Source organism: Pipistrellus kuhlii, unplaced genomic scaffold (genome assembly GCF_014108245.1).
Source record: "Pipistrellus kuhlii isolate mPipKuh1 unplaced genomic scaffold, mPipKuh1.p scaffold_m20_p_15, whole genome shotgun sequence".
Taxonomy (NCBI): domain Eukaryota; kingdom Metazoa; phylum Chordata; class Mammalia; order Chiroptera; family Vespertilionidae; genus Pipistrellus; species Pipistrellus kuhlii.
In genome coordinates, this window is record NW_023425460.1 from 23,852,843 (window position 1) to 23,874,550 (window position 21,708).

The 21,708-nt window shown below is 37.4% G+C and overlaps 1 protein-coding gene across 6 annotated transcripts in view; it reads right to left on the reverse strand.

Moving 5' to 3' along the window:
* ATAD1 (ATPase family AAA domain containing 1) overlaps positions 1 to 21,446 on the reverse strand; it is a 35,344-nt gene extending 13,898 nt beyond the window's left edge. The window contains exons 1-7 of one of the 6 annotated variants that reach the window (XM_036438476.2): positions 21,281 to 21,445; positions 17,654 to 17,829; positions 12,655 to 12,753; positions 11,383 to 11,503; positions 7,645 to 7,845; positions 4,261 to 4,367; positions 789 to 878 (exon numbers count right to left, since the gene is read on the reverse strand). In XM_036438476.2, the coding sequence (XP_036294369.1) occupies positions 789 to 878; positions 4,261 to 4,367; positions 7,645 to 7,845; positions 11,383 to 11,503; positions 12,655 to 12,753; positions 17,654 to 17,815 (780 nt within the window). In that variant the 5' untranslated portion in view covers positions 17,816 to 17,829; positions 21,281 to 21,445. Of the gene's footprint in view, positions 1 to 788; positions 879 to 4,260; positions 4,368 to 7,644; positions 7,846 to 11,382; positions 11,504 to 12,654; positions 12,754 to 17,653; positions 17,830 to 17,944; positions 18,014 to 21,280 lie in introns of those variants that run through there. The other 5 variants (XM_036438477.2, XM_036438472.2, XM_036438474.2 and 2 more) reach the window with 5 other exon arrangements.
* Between the last annotated feature and the right edge of the window lie 262 nt (positions 21,447 to 21,708).

Below are 21,708 nucleotides of genomic sequence, written 5' to 3' on the forward strand. Positions count from 1 at the left end.
AAGAATGCTAGAAAGAATATAGTACTGCTCTAACTGGTTTGGCTCAGTAAATAGAGCATCGACCTGCAGATTGAAAAGTCCCAGGTTCAATTCTGGTCAAGGGCATGTACCTTGGTTGCAAACAAATCCCCAGTGGGGAGTGTGCAGGAGGCAGCTGATAGATATTTCTCTCTCATCAATATTTCTAACTATCTCTCTCCCTCTGTAAAAAAGTTAATAATATATATATATATATATATATATATATATATATATATATATATATATATATAAAAGTATATAATACTGTTTCAACATATTCCCATTAAGTTAAAGTCTAATATCTTAACTACTGGTTAGCCATTAATCTTATCAAAGGAAAGCGCTTATTACAGCTGCTAATAATTGGTCAAATAAATCCTGGTTGTTATCCTGTCAGGACTTCTGAACAGAACAGTTCTTTAACCCCAACCCCTAAACCAAAACTACAATTTAGACTTTCATATGTATCTTCCATAGATAACTTGCAATAGTCTAAAGAAAACCACTAAAGTATCTAGGCAAACTTAAGATAATTACACACATTGAGCAGAAGCAAGTCATATGGATGATAGGAAAGACAGAAAGAAAAGGAAAGCAAGACTAGAAAGAACAAAGAAACAATTATGTGGATTGTTGCCCTACTCTTCCCCTGCCTGTCAGAAATAAGTGTTATTTTTTAAAAAATCATTCCTTTCTTGAAATCACAGGTAAAGACCTTTAGAAAGTGAATATTTAACTGTTCATATCATCAATCAAAAAGCACCTACTGGCTGGTTGATATGAAATCTTGTAGGCATTCTTCTCATTATAGCTGAGTCAAGATCCTGAGGACGGTTAGTCGCTCCCATCACTATGACCTAAATATATATATAAAAAAAAAGCAAAGGTATTAAACCCACCAATAATAATGCTTTTAAGCCGGGACCGGTTTGGCTCAATGGATAGAGTGTCGGCTTGGGGACTGAAGGGCCCCGGGTTCGATTCCGGTCAAGGGCATGTACCTTGGTTGCGGGCATATCCCCAGTAGGGGGTGTGCAAGAGGCAGCTGATCGATGACTCTCTCTCATTGATGTTTCTAACTCTATCTCTCTCCCTTCCTCTCTGTACAAAAATCAATAAAATATATATTTTTTAAAATAATAATGCTTTTAAGTTGTTATTAAAGAGGCTTAGAAAATATAGGAAATTAGTGGCATTTAAATTAAATATTCTGCAAGAAACCTGACATTAATCCAGTATGTATTACTCAAATATTTATACATACAAATTGAAGTTATTCCTAAACAGATCAGGAGATAACAAAGATGATAAGATTTTTTTTAATTACTGTATTTATGAAATATGGTTACTCAATTGCTACATGTTGAATAACTAAAAGCCATTTATGTTAAAGCCATTAATATTATAGGAGTTTATAGGGGATATTAATAATAATATTAAGGAAAGAATCGTTTCCCCTAAGTCTAAGTATACTGGTAAAAGTAACATTTTCCTCTATATTTCACATCATTATCTCATGGCATATGTAAGCACTACAGGTGACAGCTTTTCAATACTAGTAATACCTCAAACAATTCAACCTCAAACAAGGGCAACAGAATAAAAGTAAATATCAAAATTCTAGGTAGGATTTTTAAAAAAGATTTTTATTGATTTCAGAGAGGGAGAGGGATATAGAGATAGAAACTTCAATAATGAGAGAGTATCATTGATTGGCCGACTTCTGCCCGCCCTCTACTGGGCGTGGGGGTGATGGAACCGGAAACCCAAGTATGTGTCCTTGGCTAGAATCAAACCTGGGACCCTTTAGTCCACAGGCCAATGCTCTATCCACTGAGCCAAACCAGCTAGGGCCTGGGTAGAATTTTTTTAAAAAATGCTGGGTGGCTCTGCCAACTTCTGGGTCATTAATTTATAAAGGATGTCGAGATGAAAAATCAACATGAATAAAGACAAAGATATATAAATGTTCGTTTCTGAAGGGCTTCAATATTACCAATACTGTTGATATTCTGTATAATCTAATAACAGCACACATTAGCTATCCAAAATGAAATTTACTGGTATTTTAATGGCAAGTTTTATTTAATATTATTTTATTTCAGCCTAAGAGGTTTTAGATTTCTGAAATAATTACAAGTCTAACTCCAGAACATGTTGAAAAATCCATTAAATCTTATATTTTACATTTAATTATATTTAAGAGCCAAATTACTTTCAATTAACTGTGAGAGGTTGCCACCTAGAGGGGAAAAATATAAGTACAAATACAAATTTGAGAAATGTTAGTTCTACAATGCAATATTGCATTTGGGTTAAGAGGTCTTAAAAAAACAAAATATTAATGCTCTTATTTTGTGATTTGTTTTTACTGCCTATCTACAATTCTATAAATTAATAAGAAAGGTAAATTTCTTACTACATTTTTAACAAAAAAAGTCTTGGAGTGATCAAAAAACCTAATTGCACAAGATAGAGGATGAATATAAGAAAGTACATTTTGGGATACAGTATTAAGTATCTCAAATACTTAAAAGAGAGATATGAAACAAAAAACCCCATAGAAGATGGAATGCTAAGAATTAGGATCAAGGAATCCAAATAAATCTAATATAACATTACTAATAAATACCTATAAAATAATAACAAATATTCATGATGAAAAAGCAAGAGTGAATGAAACCACTTTTAGTTTCACTTTAAGCAGCAAATTTTAAGGAGCAATTTTAAGCGTCAAAAACTGGTAGGGAACCTTTACACTTACCTTTATATATTGTAAATGAACTAAAATAAAAAATGGCAAACAACAGTAATTTTTTAGCATTTAAGCAACAAAATTAATGCACCTTTAGGTATTTAGTTAAGACTTTTAAAAATCTTTAAGGCAAAATAGCAAGATAAATTTTTTATTATTTCACATTTAAAATAATCAGATCTAAATTTATGCCTCAAAACTTTAGGTCAATGACTATCCTCAAAACACTGTGGTCTTTTATGTCTCATGTCTCTCAAGATGAAGAACATCATTAGTTAACTCGGATTTCTGGTAGTGGTGACAGGTTTAATAGTGTCATTCTACTATTTTTGTTTCATTTGTGGCCATATCAAAAACAGCTAGGTGAGGTGTTGAATTCCATCCATAGTCATAGAACAGACAATTTTAGAGAAAAGCTAACTGTTTCAGATAAGAGTATGTTTAAAATTGTTATTCAAATTAATATCAATTTTAATGCTCTCAACACTAAAAAGGTTAAATAAAATGTTGCTGGGGTTAAATAAAAAAGTAACATCCTTATTTGCTCCCTCAAATAAAAATCTGGCAAAAGGAAAACAGTAAGCACTATTAGAGTGATAAGAAATCCTGGTTCTGAAAACTGTTTCAGTTGTGCTATATCAGAACCAGGCTGTGGAGCTCTGAAGTGCATCTGGAGTATAAAATTCATCCAATTATCGCTCTTTCCACGGCTTTTGAAACTATAATATGATAGGATAGAATATGATAGTAAGCTACTTCCTCTTACATGGCCGAACCTACTCAATTGTCTAAGTACTTTAAATTCTGTTGCTTAGGAGAATACTAGTTTGGGAACATGTGAACTACTTCCATTGAAGAGCTTTATCAGAACCAATTACAATATTAATAAAAATGGTGCCAAAACCGGTTTGGCTCAGTGGATAGAGCGTCGGTCTATGGACTGAAAGGTCCCAGGTTCGATTCCGGTCAGGGGCATGTACCTTGGTTGTGGGCACATCCCCGGTGGGGGTGGGCAGGAGGCAGCTAGCTAATCAATGTTTCTCTCTCATTGATGTTTCTCTCTATCCTTCTTTCTTCCTCTCTGTAAAAAAAAAATCAATAAAATACGTATATATTTTTTTTTAAATGGTTTCTGTTACTGTCACCTAAATTCACCTGTTGTGTTTTCTCCTCTTTCTTTTGATTTATGGTAACATGGTGGATAAAGGAGATCCTTTACCCCTCTGTTTACAAAACATACATAAATAATAAAGTATTTACAAAACTCAGATAAATTAATCGACAAACTGCAAAAAAGCTAAAGAAATTAGGCTGAGGCCAGTAATGAAGACAGTGCAGTAGGGAGTTAAGCAAGGGTAAAAACAGACCCAGAGCCACTAGTAACTTCCTTTCTTGGCATCATGATCCTAAAAATTCCAAGGAGAGACTTCACCCGGGATTTTTCTCTTCAACACTGCAACTTTAAGGCACATTTCTTCAAATACCTGGCAACTGTGATCAGTATCCAATCCATCCCAGAGACTCATAAACTGAGCTTTCATCATGGCTGTAGCTTCGTGATCAGAACTTGAACGGTTTCGTAGAAAGGAGTCTGAAAAGAAAAGGTCCTGAGTGTTAGAAATTAACTATTATTTACTCTTTATATAATCTCAAATCATTTAACCAAAAGCTAATAACTTCCTGAAAGATTACAAGAAAAAGGGTTACTATGCTTTTTCACACATTATTCTGATATAACAATTTTGGCAAATTATTGGACAAACTAAAAAACACACAATCAACTCACAACCTTCATTTATTTCCTTAAAATACATTTATGCTAACATATATAAAAGAAGTAAAGGATCTGGTACTGAGAGGCTAGAAAAAGATCAAGGCTAGAAAAAGATTAAGAGGAAAATCTGTGTAGTTTGGCCATAAATTTCCAGATTATCTGTAACCTTTGTGCTCTTAATTATGGGGTCACAGCCTTTTCCTGGTAATAAATAAAATGACATTAGAAAATGTCAATACTATTAAGTGGTAAAATGGACAGAAAATGGTTTAAACCACACAAGCTAGCACACATGTATATGTTATACATGGTAAAAAATTAAACAAAATGCAAGTATCTTTGGTTATTGCTCAGTGAAATACTTAAGGACAACTTTAATTTCTTGTTTTGAATTATTTTGTCTTCCAAATTATCTACAATGAATATGAAATGTTCATTTTTTAAAGAAGCGGAGAAGCATTTTCCTCCTAGAATGAAAAAAAAAACACAAACATACATCCTAAGAATAAACAAGACATTAAAAGTAAATCCTGGATTTTCTTATACAGTTCCAATTTTGTATAATCTATCCATTGTTGGATGATGTATCAAACTAGCTCACAAAAAAAAAAAAAAAAAAAAAGACAATGATAAAATCTAATCATTTAAAGTTATTTTTTAAAGTAAAATTTGTTTTTTAAAGTTAAATTGTTTAAGTTCAGCTGCCTACTTCACCACCACTGTGTGGTGCTTACAAGAGACATACTTAAATATAAGGGCTCAGAATGGTGAAAAGGATGGCAAAAGACATATGTAAATACTATTTAAAAAGTTGGATAAAGTATTTTTGTAAAAACTTAATGCATATCTGATAAATGTTGCTACAATATTTTTTACATGCTTAAAAAAAGATCTAGAAACAAACCTTATACCTTTCATAAAAATTAACTCAAAATGCATCACAGATCTAAGTGTAAAACACAATACTATAAAGCCAGAATACAGGAGAAATCTATACAAGGCATGATGATGAGTTTTCACATACAACACCAAAAACAATCCATCAAAGAAAAAATAGTGAAGTTGGAATCTATTAAAATTAAAAATCTTTCCTTGTGGGAGAGACACTGTTAAGAGAAAAGCCAAAGTACAAACTGGGGGAAAGTATTTACGAAACATATATTTGACAAAATATACAATAAACTCTTAAAATTCAAAAATAGAAAAACCCAAAAATATCTCATCAGATACCCACCTCACCTCACCAGAGAGGAGATACAGATGGCAAATAAGCATATGAAAAGATGCTCAATAACATGTCATTAAGGAATTGCAAATTAACAGAACAATAAGACACCACTTACAAACTTATTAGAATAGCTAAAATAAATAAAACTTATAATAAAATCCAATAAACTGCTGAAGAAGATGCAGAACAACAGATTATTTTTATTTATTGCTGAAGAAACTGCAAAATGGTATATGCATAGCATAATAAGATGGTTATCGCTTTTGCTTTTAATAATTTGGCCTAAATTGATCCTGTGTTGGGTGTGCAGGAGGCAACTTTGGAAGATAGTTTGGTAGTTTCCTACAAAGCTAAATACAGTTTTACCATAAAATCCAGCAATGATAATGAACATCAACTGTAGAGGGCTGCCTGGGTAGACACATGGGCATTTTCTTTAATTATTGTCAGCTGAACTCAGGGTGTAGGCAGAGACACGCCCTGGGAACATGCTTCCCCAGTAAGGCTGGACATGTTAATCATTTCTGACTTCATAGCAGCCCAGGTGTCGACAGGGGCGGGAGTAGATATGTAAATCTAGGCCTATAAAAAATAAATGAACTGTGTGGCTTGGGTCTTTGCTGCAGCCTCTCAATCAGAGGGGAAGGAAGGCGTCCCACCCAGCTCCAAGCTTTAAATCTATTTCTGCATCTTCTTTCCTTCTTTCTATTATTTCTCAATCCCTGGCCTCCTCCACTTAGAACCGGTTCGTTCATCTCTCTTTCTGCGCTGGACACGGAAAAGGGAGATCCCTGCCATGTTTGGCCCCTGTCGCATCAGGCCCCTACAATCAACAAGAAACCAAAAAACCCTAGCTGGTTTGGCTCAGTGGATAGAGCGTCAGCCTGTGGACTGAAGGGTCCCAGGTTCAATTCCGGTCAAGGGCACATGCTTACGTTGCAGGCTTGATCCTGTGTTGGGTGTGCAGGAGGCAACCGGTCAATGATTCTCTCTCATCACTGATATGTCTATCTCTCTCTCCGTCTCCCATCCTTTCTGAGATCAATAAAAATATAATTTTAAAAAAATCACCCCATAAACCCAATAATTTACAAGGGAAGAAATCCAAATGACTTATCAACATGTTAAAAGATGCCCAAATTTAACAGTAAGCTGGAAAATTCAAATTAAAATAATTTATGTTATTTAAGTTGGCAAAAAGTAATGATAATATCTGACAAAAAATTTTTAGGGAGTTATCTAGGGATACAAACTACAGAAAAATGAAAACAGGTATAACCACTTTGAAGAACTGGTCATCCTCATGAGGTTGAAGATAAACACAGCACACAGCCTAATGGTTCAACTACTAGTTGCTATCTACCCTGGACAAACATATGTGCTTAAGGCAACATGTACATAGATGTCTACTGCATTCTTTTTGTGAGAGAGAAAACACAGAAAAAGCTATCCAGTAACATAATGAACAGACTCATTCTGCAACACAGAAAAATATGCATAGCATAATAAGATGGTTATCGCTTTTGCTTTTAATAATTTGGCCTAAAAATTGTCAAAAACTCAATTTGGCCCAGTTGGCATGGCTCAGTGGTTGAGCATCAACCTTTGAATCAGGAGATCATGGTTCGATACCAGTCAGGGTGCATGCTTGGGTTTGATACCCAGTGGGGGAAGGGGGGTGTGTAGAAGGCAGCTGATCACTGATTCTCTCTCATCACTTAAGTTTCTATCTTCCTCTCCCTTCATCTCTGAAATCAATAAAAATATATTGAAAAAAAACCCACAAAAACAAAACTCAATTTGGTCATCTAAATACCAACCTTAAATATGGCATTTTAAAATGCTCCCATAGAAAACATAGCATACCTATTTCATCTATAAAGATGATGGAAGGCTGTAGCTTTATGGCAAGAGAAAAAACTGCAGCAGCTAATTTCTGAGATTCTCCATACCACTTATCTGTCAGTGTTGAAGGCTGAAGGTTAATAAATCGACAGCCTGCTTCTTTGGCTGTAGCCTTGGCAATCAACGTTTTACCACAGCCTGGAGGCCCATAGAGAAGAACACCTGGAAATAAACATGTACTTTTATTATTTCCTTTAAGAGAACAAGATATTTGCTTTAGTTTGTGATAATCAACATAATATTAATTCTAGCCAAAGTAAAATTTTTCCCAACATTCACTTGTTTTTATTCATATTTTTTTTAATAGTAGAAAAGGAAGAAGCCATGTTCTATATTCAATATCAGTGATGACAAGTATTTTGGATTATAGCATCTTGTGCCTCCTCTCTTCAATAAAAATGTCCAGCCAGGTAATGTTCACTTTTTGACCTGGGTGATAATTACATAAGTGTTAGCGTTATAATTACTCATTCAACTATTTTATCCCCATTTCCTTATATATGTTACATTCCACTAATCATATTTTCTCATCTGGCATGTTATCAGTGATTCTAGCAGTATTATTTAAAAGGGGCATTTTTTTCTGCCTGCTGGTATGGCTCAGTAGATGAGCGTCGACCTATGAACCAGGAGGTCACGGCTCAATTCCAGGTCAGGGCACATGCCCGGGTTGCAGGCCCAATTCCCAATAGGCATAACATTTAAGGATGCAGTTATAAGTCCCCTACTAGGGATGGAGCCCATAATGCAGGCATGTAAACTGACTAGGAATTGAATGATGACCTCCTGGTTCATAGGTTAATGCTCAACCACTGAGCCACAACACAGCTGGGCATCTCACTCAATTCTTAAGTTCAAAAACTTTCAAAGTAATTACTAACAGAGGACAAGAAAACATTTCCCTTAAAAATAAGATGTACTTAAGTGGAAATAATTAAAAGGGAAAAAGTCGCTAGAATTCTGAAATAACAAAAAGAAATCTTATTGTACACTTGAAGCCTATATATTGTAATTTTATTAACCAATGTTGCTCCAATAAATTTTTTTAAAAATATATTTTATTGATTTTTCACAGAGAGGAAGAGAGAGGGATAGAGAGTTAGAAACATTGATGAGAGAGAATCATCAATCAGCTGCCTCTTGCACACCCCCCACTGGGGATGTGCCCGCAACCAAGGTACATGCCCCGGACCGGAACTGAACCTGGGACCTTTCAGTCCGCAGGCCGACGCTCTATCCACTGAGCCAAACCGGTTTCGGCTGCTCCAATAAATTTAATTTAAAAAAAAAGTCTTATCTTAAAAGCAAAACAAAACAAAAAAACACCACATTGTGACTTTGGATTTTTTTTTTTTAACCTTGATTTTCCCAATTTCCATTTATTTGGAAATAATGAGTTTGAAATAAAAGGCCCTGACTGGTTTAGCTCAGTGGATAGAGTGCTGGCCTGCACACTGAGGGTTCCCAGATTCGATTCCAGGCAGAGGCATGTGCCTGGTTCGTGGGCTCATCCCCAGTGGGAGATGTGCAGGAGGCAGCTGATCAATGTTTTCTTTCTCTTCGATGTTTCTAACTCTCTCTCCCTTCCTCTCTGTAAAAAATCAATAATATATATATATTTTTTAAAGAAATAAAAGGATTATTTTGCAATGTTAACATCATCTAAATTTGGGAAACTAAAGAATGAGCAATTAATATCTAAAACCTATTCACACTGTTGTTAGCCATCCAATCCCAATTCATCACTCTGAACCCAACAATGGAGCAGTTAGAGAAGCTGCATCAGACCTACATGGAGGAGTTAAGGAAATTACCTGAGAGCACAAAGGGAAGTATGTTATCCCAGAGCTCTAATCTTTAAATACCTGTACTCTAGGAGAATGAGAGAACATCCCACTAAGAGAATAAATGTGTTAAATACATTAAGAAAAACACACACAAAAAGAATGAGCAATTAGTCGAAACCAGTTTGGCTCAGTGGTAGAGCGTCGGTCTGTGGACTGAAAGGTCCTGGGTTCGATTCCAGTCAAGGGCATGTACATTGGTTGCGGGCAAATCCTCGGTAGGGGGTGTGCAAGAGGCAGCTGCTGGTCAATGTTTCTCTCTCATTGACGTTTCTAGCTCTCTATCTCTCTCCTTTCCTCTATGTAAAATATCAATTAAATATACATTTAAAAAAAAGAAAAAAAAGAATGAGCAATTAAGAGAGAAACCAAGATGGTGGCATACATAGGTAAACACCTAAACTGCTGCCTTGCACAACAATTTCAAAACTACAACTAAAAGACAAAACGTCTATCATCCAGAACCACAGGAAAGCTGGCTGAGTGGAAGTTCTACAACTATTATAGAAGGAAAGAGAAAAAGATCATTGAGATGTGCCCAAGCACTGAAAAGCTGAGGTACCAAGGCGCACGAATTGGGCTGGGGGCAGGCACCTAGGTGGGTGCACTGCTTTTTTAAAGCCGAAGGGAGACAAGCTCCTGATTACTCTGAACTTGATTCTAAGGAGACGCTGGGGACCCAAACTCCTACACGAAGAAGCTGGACTGTCTGCCATCGGGTCGAAAAGTGAAGGTGGCTTTCTTGCAGAGGTGTGCACAGGAATAATTGTTTTCTGCACTGGGGCATGGGATGCAGGGACTTGGAAACATGGAAATGCAGAGATAGCTGACTAGCAGCCATCGCTGTTTGCCACGCTCTAGCCTAGTGACAATCTACAAACCCACCCAAGCTCCACACAGTGGCTTTTGCATATAAATGACCTGCCCTATCACAGCTTAACCTAACTAACTGCAGCTCTGGCCAGATAGCTACAAAACCTCCAGACCCAAGCAAAGAGGAGAAAACTGTACTTCTCGCTGTAGCTCCTGCTGGGTGGCCTCAGAAAGTAGCTGACATGCACCCATTGGAGATCCAGAAGCTAGAGTATCTAGTGGTCAGTGTGAGATGACACCAGATTTCAACTGTTCACATCCTTAAGTGACACATTCAAGAGGCAGACTCAGTGAGCACCAAAGTCCCACTGAAACAAGTCCTGCCCCATAAGCATGTCTCCAGCACAGCAGTTCTTCCATTATAGACACAGTGGGTCCTCACAGCCAATTGGCCTGGAGGTCAATTCCTCCCAGTAACACCAACAACAATCAAGATTTAACTACAACAAGGCTGAACACGCAGACCACAAAGGGGTACACCAAGAGTGCCCACCTCAGATAACTGGGAGGCTGACCCACTGGGCCATATAGGACACCTAGCATACAAAGCCACCCTACCAAGCAGGGAAGCAGCGAAAATGCAGAAACAAAGAAACAGAACACAAACAGAAGAAATGGAGGAAAACAAATGACTGGATATAGAGTTCAAAACCACGGTTATAAGGTTTTTCAAAACCGGGATGAGTGTCCTATGGATGAGGACAATGTGGGGGAGGTAAGGGCAGGGGTGGGGTGGGAACTGGGTGAAGGGGAGCAATGGGGGGGGGGAAAGAGGAACAATTATAATAATTTGAACAGATTTATTAAATTAAAACACACACACACACACGCACGCACACACACAGAATGAGCAATTATATGAAAACTTAGTTTACTGGATTTCAGCATTCTCTCAAAATATCTAACTTCAAATCCACCAATTCTATAATGACAAAGTTTCAATGGTTCTAAGATTTTTAATGCTGTAGCAAATATACTTTACCTTTCGGAGGCTGCAGAAGCCTAGAATTTTCAAACAAATGCTTCTTTTTGATAGGTAAGATTACAGTGTCTTTCAGATCCGTAATGACATCATCTAAACCTGCTATATCACTCCAAGTAACCTGGTAAAAAGTAAGGTCAACATGAATTTTACAACTGATGTTTACTCACCTAAGTAAAAAAAAAATTCCACCAGCCCTAGCTGATTTGGCTCAGTGGATAGTGTTGTTGGCCTGCGGACCAAAAGGTCCCTGGTTCAATTCCAGTAAAGCACACATGCCCAGGTTGTGGGTTTGATCCCCAAAAGGGGGCATGCAGGAGGCAGCCAATCAATGATTGATTTTTTTTTTCTCTCATCATTGATTTTTCTCTCTCCCTCTCCCTTCCTCTCTATGAAATCAATAAAAATATATATATTTTTAAATTTCCTCCAAATTGCCAAAACTGGCTCAGTGGTAGAGCGTCGGTCTGCGGACTGAAAGGTCCCAGGTTCAATTCTGGTCAAGTGCATGTACACTGGTTGCGGGCACATCCCAGTGGGGGGGGTGCAAGAAGCAGCTGGTCGATGTTTCTCTCTCATCGATGTTTCTAGCTCTTGATCTCTCTCCCTTCCTCTCTGTAAAAAATCAATAAAATATATTATAATAATAAAAAAATTTCCCCCAAATGGCAACATTTATTCTGATAATTACACATAAATAATAAAAGATTAAAATTACATATTAATGAGAGTAAAGACATTTCGTAGTAATAATGAAATTAAAGTACTGTGACACTGCAAAAAGGAATTTAATACCCAACTACCTACTATTAAAAAAAACAACAACACTAGCTCTGGCACTCAAAACTTTGCAGGGACTTTAAAAGCTGAATTCACCCTGCCTAGAAGACTGACAGCCAGCTCGTTAATTCAGCACCGTTCGTCCGGAAGGGCTCACCAGAAGTGTACCTAATTCATATACTAGTATGATGCTGTAAAGCATAATAGGAGTGAATTTTAGAAAAAAGACTTATACCACCCAAATGGACTTCTGAATTTTATTAACTGAAAGTAAAATAGTATTAAAACTTATCTTTATAACAAGTAAATAGAGGACAAATACTTTCAAAATAGACACAGTTTGCCCAGACAGCATGGATCAGTCTGTGAGTACCACTATGCTGAATGCTGAGATTCCTCCTACAGAATCATCAGACCTGGTATGGCCTTTGGGACCACTGACACAAATTCTAGGCCCTCCAAAAAATATTAAGTAAAATTAAAGGTACATACATGCATGTTAAGAGGATCTACAAGATGAGCAGCAATACTCATTTCATATTCTGAAAGCTTCACATTTTTCACACCAATTTGCTTCATTAACTTCTCCGCCTGGGGGGAAAAGAGGGACAAGCAACCTTCTTTAGTTTGATATTTAGACACTGGAACTTCAAAAGAGGCATCTGTGAAATATAAAAGGCAATAAACAGATACACAAGAATTTTCCAGGAATATTCTAGGCCCCTTGACCTAATCCTGGCCTGTTGTAAATCCTTAGGTAAAGAAAAATTTGAGGGTCTACTCCACAGAAACAAAAACAATTTAAACCAGTTTGTGAAAAATGAGGGGAAATGAGAAAATAGAATACATAATTAAAGATATATATACAGGGCCTCACACTGCTTCAATGAGACTCTAAGGTCCAACTTGACATCTCTTTCCTAGTAGGATGATCATAATAAGTACAGATGAAACCTCAAGATGAAAGACTGAGGAATTAAGAATATCAAAAAAACTGGAATTTATTTAAATTAACAGAATATCTAAAAACAGGTACCTAACTTCCTTCAAATTACTCAAGTATCGACAATAGGTGTTCAAATCTATCTAATTTCAAACTGTTCTGAGATGCTCTCCTATAATGTCAATTCCTGATGGTAGGTAACCAGTTAAACATTTACTGAGTGTGCCAAATATTATGTCAAAATACCGTAAGTAGATTAACTCATTGAATCCTCAGAGTGAGCCTATGGGATAGACACAATTTTTCCCCATAATGGAAAAAGAAACTGAAATTTAGCTCAGACTAAGTAATTGTCTTAGATTAAAAGTGAGCCAATGAAAGAGGCAATATACCAATCCTGGCATTCCAACACTAGAACCCATATCTAACCACCAAACATATTACCTTGGTTTCCCCAATTATATGATAAAAGTTTATGATCACTAAGGAGTCTTAAATAATCTATAAATAATATTCAAATTTTAAGTAAGTTAACATTTTTAGAAATGAAGGTGCTCTGCTAAGTCATGAATTTACCTAAATTTTTGTTACATTTTCCTAAAATACTTGTGATTATATAAAATCTTGATGTTTGTCAAGGGTATTGCTGTTCTACAAGGAAATCCAAATCACACAGCATTCTAGTTATAGAGTGGTTAAAGGATTAGTATAAATGTGCGTTGATCATGTAGTAGTAATAACAGCACTCTTTAAAAGTGCTATGAATCAGCCGAAACCGGTTTGGCTCAATGGATAGAGCGTCGACTTGGGGACTGAAAGGTCCCGGGTTCGATTCCGGTCAAGGGCATGTATTATACCTTGGTTGCGGGCATATCCCCAGTAGGGGGTGTGTAAGAGGCAGCTGATCGATTACTCTCTCTCACCGATATTTCTAACTCTCTCTCTCTCCCTTCCTCTCTGTACAAAAATCAATAAAATATATATTAAAAGTGCTATGAATCAATGTGCTTCAGAGAAACCAAAATGGAGGCATAGGTAAACACCTGAACTACTGCCTCGCACAACAACTTCAAAACTACAACTAAAAGACAAAATGGCCGAGACCAGTTTGGCTCAGTGGATAGAGCGTCGCTTGGGTCCTGGGTTCGATTCCGGTCAAGAGCATGTACCTTGGTTGCGGGCACATCCCCAGTAGGGGGTGTGCAAGAGGCAACTGATCGATGACTCTCTCTCATCGATGTTTCTAACTTGCTATCTCTCTCCCTTTCTCTCTGTACAAAGTCAATAAAATATATTTTTAAAAGACAAAATGGACATCATCCAGAACCACAGGAAGGCTGGCAGAGTGGAAATTCTACAACTAGAAGGAAAGAGAAAAGCACACTGAGACTCAGAGATATGGAGGGTGGAAAAGGACCAGTGAACATTCCTGGTCTAACACAGAGGAGAGTGAACCGATTGACTTTTTATCCTTGTTTTTGGATGACATTTTCTGGCAAAATTTGACAGAGAAAAACCAACCTCCAGGCCCACCAATTGCATTTAGCAAAGCCCAACTCCTACATACAATGCTAAAAATTTCAAGGATGCCACAATGGAAGAAATGAAGGCTTTTCTTGGACTGAGGATTTATATGGAATACTTATGTATAAAGCTGAGCTATCAGGATTATTGGACAAATGAAAGCTCTGACTTTGTTGGGTTTACTCCCGGATTTCAAAATGTTATAACTCGAGACAGATTTTGGCCCTTTGGAGTTTTTTACACATAACTGATATCGATAAGACAGATAGAATATACAATATAAAGTTAGGCCTTTCTTAGAAGTCTGCTCCCCAAGTTTCTCCACTTCTATCTGCCAAAGCAACATTTGAGCCTAGATGAGGGGATGATCCCGACAAAAAACTGCTTGGCCATAAAGCAGTATACCAAGGATAAGCCCACCAAATGGGACATCAAGTCTTTCCTTCTCTGTGAAGGTGAGACTGGCTACAGTTTTAATGCAGAAATCTACACTGGTGCTGCATCAATGCCTATAAAAGACTTGGGCGCAGTAGGAAATATAGTCATTCGTCTCCAGACCTCATGTGCAATGGAAAATAAATCTCATGTGCTTGTCATGGACCAGTTCTACAACTCTGTAACCCTTGCTAAATATGCATTGTCAGAATTACACATAGGAATTGTGGGAACCCTGCAGCAAAACAGGAAGCAGTTTCCTAAGTCGCTGAAATGTTTAAAAAAAAAGTTACTAGGGGTGACAGTTGCTATCTATGTCAAGAAAGTGTAACATGTTTAGTTTGGCAGGATAGAAAACCCATCACATTTATTTTGAATTATCACAATCCAGCCCAAAATGTAGTAATAAACAGAAGAAATAAAGATGAATGTGCAAGAAATACAGATGCCACAGCTGATGAAGGACTACAATAAATATATAGATGGCTGTGACAAAAATGACCAGATGACCCGCCTTCACTGGTCTCGTCATCATTACCACTGGCCTGGCGGCTTTTCATAAAACTTTTTATGTAGGCCAGTTATAATTCTTATATCTTGTATGCTTCAAAGCAGCAAGCTGCTTCAAAAAAGCTAGTTTATTTCACCATATATATTCAGAAACTGTGCCTGAAACTTATTTGTGAATACAGGACATCAGCCCACCACCACCCACAAAAGGAACCCTGTCCTCAACGGATGACCCCAGGCAATCATTTTCCTGAGATTTCCCCCCCTGGGACATCGTCTAATCATTTCTGTGTTGTGTGCATGGAAAAGCACTCCAGGTACAACAAGCAAAATCCTGGAGTGTCTTACAAAGACAATCCATACAAAAAGGTGAAGAGCAACATCTGGTGCTCACTTTGTAAGAAGTACCTCTGTGAGACAAGGCTCATCCTGCTGGTGGAATATTGGTGCTGGATGAAAGGCAGACCTATTTTCTACAATGTCTCCAAGTTCCATCTTATTCTAAACACTTGTTTCCATGTAACTAACATTTTTCTATATCATGTTGATTTTTTCTCTTTAATGCTCAGGAGCCCAGGTATAGGGGACAGTTAGGTTCAGGGCCTCAGGTCTGGTAGGGTTAATGTTTAGATTCTACTTTTATTATAGTAGCTTAAAAAACAAAAAAGGGTGAGATGTATAGGGCCCCTGGGAAGGCAAATGCACATTTCTTTAAATTGTCAGCTGAGTCCAAGGCATTGGCAGAATCATGTCCCCGGTTACACCCAAGAAGGTGGGGGTATTATTCAGTTCTGATTTACCTTTGTCCAGGTGTCGACAGGAGTGGGTCTAGATATGTAAATCCAGTAATGCTAGGACTTACTTAAGAATGCAAATAAGCTGCTTTGATCCTATAAAATAAACCTGCTGCATGGCTCAGGTGCTTGCTGCCTCTCCATCATAGAGAATGGCGGCCCACCTAGCTCCCAGCTTTATAAATCTATTTCTACATCTTGCTCTCTTTCTTTCTTTAATTTCTTAATCCCCAGCTCCTCCACTCAGCAACTGGACTGTTTCCTTTTCTGTGATGGACGAGGAAAAGAGAGAAAACCTCTGCAGCAGGCAGAAGCGGTTAGGGGCAATCAGGAAGGCAGGCAGGCAAGTAGTTGGGAGCCAGTAGTCCTGGATTGTGAAAGATGTCCCAGATTGGAGAGGGTGCAGACTGGGCTGAGGGACACCCTCCTCCGTGTACAAATATTGGGCACCGGGCCTCTAGCATACAATAAACAGTAATTATAAAAATATAGTTTTCACTGATTTAAGAGCTATGCATAGCATTGTGAAACAGTAATTTCTTTGCATCCCATTTTCTCATACCAGCCTATAGCATTCGAAAGAACAAGATTTATTCATCTTTTATCCTTGGCACCAAGCATTTGCTAGAAGCTCAATAAAGATTTATTGAATGCAATGGGGTCAAAATTCATGGAAGAAATCTAAAAATTCATAAATAAAACATCTTGTCCGCAAGCAACAAGAAAAATTTGAAAGACTCCTTGAAAGTTTTGTTTTTTAAAGAAAAACAGGAACCAAAACAAATATATCATCATAATGAGAAAAGGACCACAAGAGGCAATAGGTGAAAAATAAAATTATAACTTATATTAACATTTTTAAAGCAATTCTTTAATTAGAAATTAGTGTAGTTTATAAATTTATGACTGAAAACTTGTCAGTATTCTCCACATTTCAAATGTCAAGCAAAGCAAAATATACACCTTATTAAAGATAAATTTTGTTTAACCTGTTATGTTTACATAGATTCCTTCGGAAATAAATAACTGATATAAAATAATATAATGAGAATGTTCAAAACAAAATGCTATATTTTTATTCTTCATAATTTTCTGTTCAAAAGTTGCTTATATATCAAAAAGTATTGGAGAAAATTATTTTTAGGAACAACGAAATATGACAAAAACATTTTAATGTAAATCTTACAGAATTTCTCTTTAACTTATAATTCTACTACATCCTTAGCCCCATGGAAAAATATTTGTTAACTACCAGAAAAATGATCCTCAAATATTTTACTCATACCTGTTTCTGAGCTTCTACTTTTTGCTTTCTGGTTGGATCAATTGCATCTACCATCCATTTGATTGTAAAGTATGTTACTGCACCAAATATTGTCAAACGGAAAATTAATCCAACAACTTCATTCCGACTCAAGGGACGAGAAAAGGCTTCAGCATGTACCATCTTGACAGTTAACCCTTAAAAAAACAAATAGAAATTTCAATAAATAATAACTAGTCATAAAAACCGGGAGGCTGGTAAGAACCTTATATTGAGCAACAAGAACTGCTAGTCAAATTCAACATTACCTATCTTTAAAAAGTGTTTTGTTTTGAGGAGAAATAGATTTTTAAATATTAGGTAAACACACACACTTTAAGCTCCCCTTGGAAACTAAAGGGACGAATTAGAAACTGAGGTTAATTTACTAGAATTTTTAATGAACTTCCCTAAAAGCTTATATAATTTAAGTAGAGAATAATTATACTTGAAAAATACAATAAATATCTTAAGGTACTTATTTATTCTTCAAACAGCTTTAAAATAACTATAATTTCAGAGTCTAGAAAAATAATGACTATAACACTAATCTAACTATAGAAAGGCAGCACAAAAATGAAATACTTTAATGTGAGAATTTCTTCCATTAAGTATAATGTAAACCAGGTAATTTTTTAGTAAAATTCAAATTGTGAGCTCACTACTTCCTAATATTTACTTTTAAAGATCCTCAGGGCCTGCTTAAATTTAAACATGCCATTTCCTTAATAAGTGTCAATTTTTAAGCTATATATACTATTGTTTCCTACAACCCAGCTAAATCTGAAGCAACAAAATCTTCAAATATTTTTGAACCACAAAAAATACAGCCCAAACCCAGGAGGGTGGGGTCAATGGACCTATTTTTACTTGTATCTCTGAACAGCTACCTCAGTCATAGCCAGGCTTACTAGTACAGAAGGCATGCACACCCGTCAAAGGCAATGCCTACCCAGAAGAATATCCTTGTTGGGGACAATGTGACTATCACATTTTGGGACATAGGATATCAGCTTCAAATAACGCTTTATACCCTTATAGCACAGAAATGTGCTGAATGCTATATGGCCAAGGGGGAAAATACAAAGAGAATATATATTTTGCACTCATGTGAAAGGGAACAAATCAGAATTTGTACAAATGGCTCAGCTGCAGGTAAAAATTAGGTAATGCAGGTCGTTCCAGCTCTAAAAATTATTTCTCTTCTCATCATCACTACTCAATTAAAGATCCACTTCATGTCGCTCCCTCTAAAATAGTGCCCACAATTTTGAAATTCCTTTTAGAAACCTTCCCTCCATTCGAGAATATATACTCCTCCCTAATAAAAAGACCTAAAATCTTTCCCTTGATTTACAGGAATACCAACTACTAAAAACTATTCTAACCCAGCCCCAAAAGACTATCTTAAGCATTTTACTTCTTACTGCTTCTTAATTCTCAATAGTTGGTATCACCAGGATCTGAAAATGCCCCAAGTATTATCCCTCCAGCCTATCTGCCCTGGATAGGCCATTTCTCCCCATTCAACTAGGATTAGTCAAATTCTATCCAAATTTTAAAAACTTCACATGTTCCATGAAGGCTTTCAGATCACACTAACCCTCTATGTTAATCATTTGGTTGTATTATTTAACTTATGTGATATTGCGTCTGCTCAACTAGAGTTTAAATCCTTATAAACAAGATTTATATTTTACCCATTTTAATAACTGTCACATACAAAAACAAGAGGCTATTCAATAATTATTTAACCAATAAATTGCAACTGCATAAAACTTCCCATTCAATCATTCCAACAAAATTGCTGCCCAATTTCTTAATGACTTTCAAAGAGAAGGCAAGGGTTCCATTGACTTACCTTCTCCATTCACTTTACAATATGACATTTCATTTAAACTTAACTAAATAATTGAAAGCCTTCATTGTGGGGGAAGAAACTAGGGCCTAGAAATGCTAAATGATTTAATTCATACAATAAAGCAATTATTAAACACATATAATGCCTACTACATTCTGGACATATAATAACAGATAAGATACAACTACTTTACTCAAGGAATGCGCAGTTTTATTATATTCATTGTTTTTTTTTTAATGGAGCTAGGAAGAAGCCATCTAGTTAAAATGTCTCCTCTTATAATAAAGTGTGCTTTCTTCCATCAGGATAAATTTCTATAAATAGGCTAAGAATATTCCCCTTCTTATAGGATGTGAAAATTTGACTTCTTTAGCCTTTATTCCAACAGTAAATTTGAAAATGCAGTTGGATAGGATATGTGGTATCATAATGCAGGACACTATTCATTGATGAAAATAAACCACTAGGCAAAAGAAGGGTTTTAACTTAACAATCTGTGAAAACTAAAGATGTTTGAGTAAGAGGTTTTCATTTACTATTTCAAGTTTAATTTAGTACTGAAAAAAACTGCCATCTACTGGATGTTCACTGAACTACATGAATAACTACAGTTATCAGTACAATCCCAATCACCAAGATAGTAACAATTTTAATCCTATAAAAAACATTAAGATGCAAGACCTCTGTTAACTACATATTTCCTATAATTAAATCATTAGCTGTCATACAGTAGTCCAGACCTATGGTCATTTCTAAAATAGTAATCCATCTTTTAAAATGACCTCAGAATCCTGAAATGAAAGTGAAACTTCTACTTGTAGGTTGTAACTGTATACACTTTATTGCACACTGATCTATCATTCATATGACATTGATATGCCTGCAAGGTAAGACCGCTACAGTATAACAATACCATTACAGTAACAATACCATTACAGCAGAGTTGACAATAAAAGCTGCATAAGCATACAGCCGTAGGGAATGTATTTCAACCTTGTATAAACGCTAGGATCAACGACAATGACACACATTCATGTATCTAAACCTAGATGGTGCTCTGTACAACTAAGAACTAAGGCAAAACACTGTAATTCTGTTATTTGCTAGGGAAACATGGCACCGGATAGTTGTTCATGTTAAAGATTTCTCCATTTCAGGGTAGAAACCTTTTGAAATCGCACTACCTTGACCAATGACCAGTTTACTGACAAGGTTAAGGACTGGGTATAAGTGTTCACACTATAGTATTTCTCTCCCGATTCAGGGCGCTGTTTTACAAAGTTTTTCTCAACCCCAAAGTCCCAGTTTCGCAGACATCAAGGTCCAATGAGCACATGGCTATGTCACTGAAAGACTGCCAACCTTCACCTAAAGGACAGTTATAATTAACATCATCCTCAGCGAAAGTGTGCCCAGGCCCTAAGAATCAATCACCTCCGCTTTTGCACTATAGCTAGGTGGAATCAGTGCCATTGCAACAAGAAGACCCCGTTCACTCCGGCCGCCTTTGCCTTTAAGGACCTCGGATCTGAGGTCGCCCGGGACGACCCCAAGCCCAGGCAGTGACCCCGATGCCTTACAGAATTCCCCGCAGGAAAAGGCATAACTCTTGGGAGCAGCTCCCGCAGAGACCCGAGGGCCTAGGCCGGGCGGGAAGCCAAGGCGAGGCCGGGGACGCCCTTGGAGGTTAATCCGCTGGAGACCCGGGGGGCGACACGGAGGTGGGACATGGGAAAGGGAGAGCTGACCTTTCTTGCTGGGCTTCCCAGCTCCGAGCCGGTCCTCGAAAGGAACTCAGTGGGATCCCGCGTCCGCACCACGAGGCCCCGCCGGAACCCGCTACTAACCCCAGTGCAAGAACACCGGCAGCCCGGGCCCTCCGCTAGTGTCACACGGGAAGGAAACGCCGCCGGGGAGAGAACACTTCCGGCAGGACGCGGCCCGCCCCCTCGCGCCGAGCATGCGCAGTCCGGGCCGTCCGCCGGGAGGGGCGCGCTTCCGGTGTTTGGGAACGGGCGGCGGCGAGGTCGCGCAGGTGCCGCTTAACCCGCGAGCTGCCGGACGGAGGCTTTCCGCGAAGCCGGTGTGTCTGCCAAGGCGCTGCGTTTTTAGCCATTGAGTCTCGGTTATGGAACTGGGGAAGGTGCTGGTCCCATAAAGACCTTCCCCTGCTCGC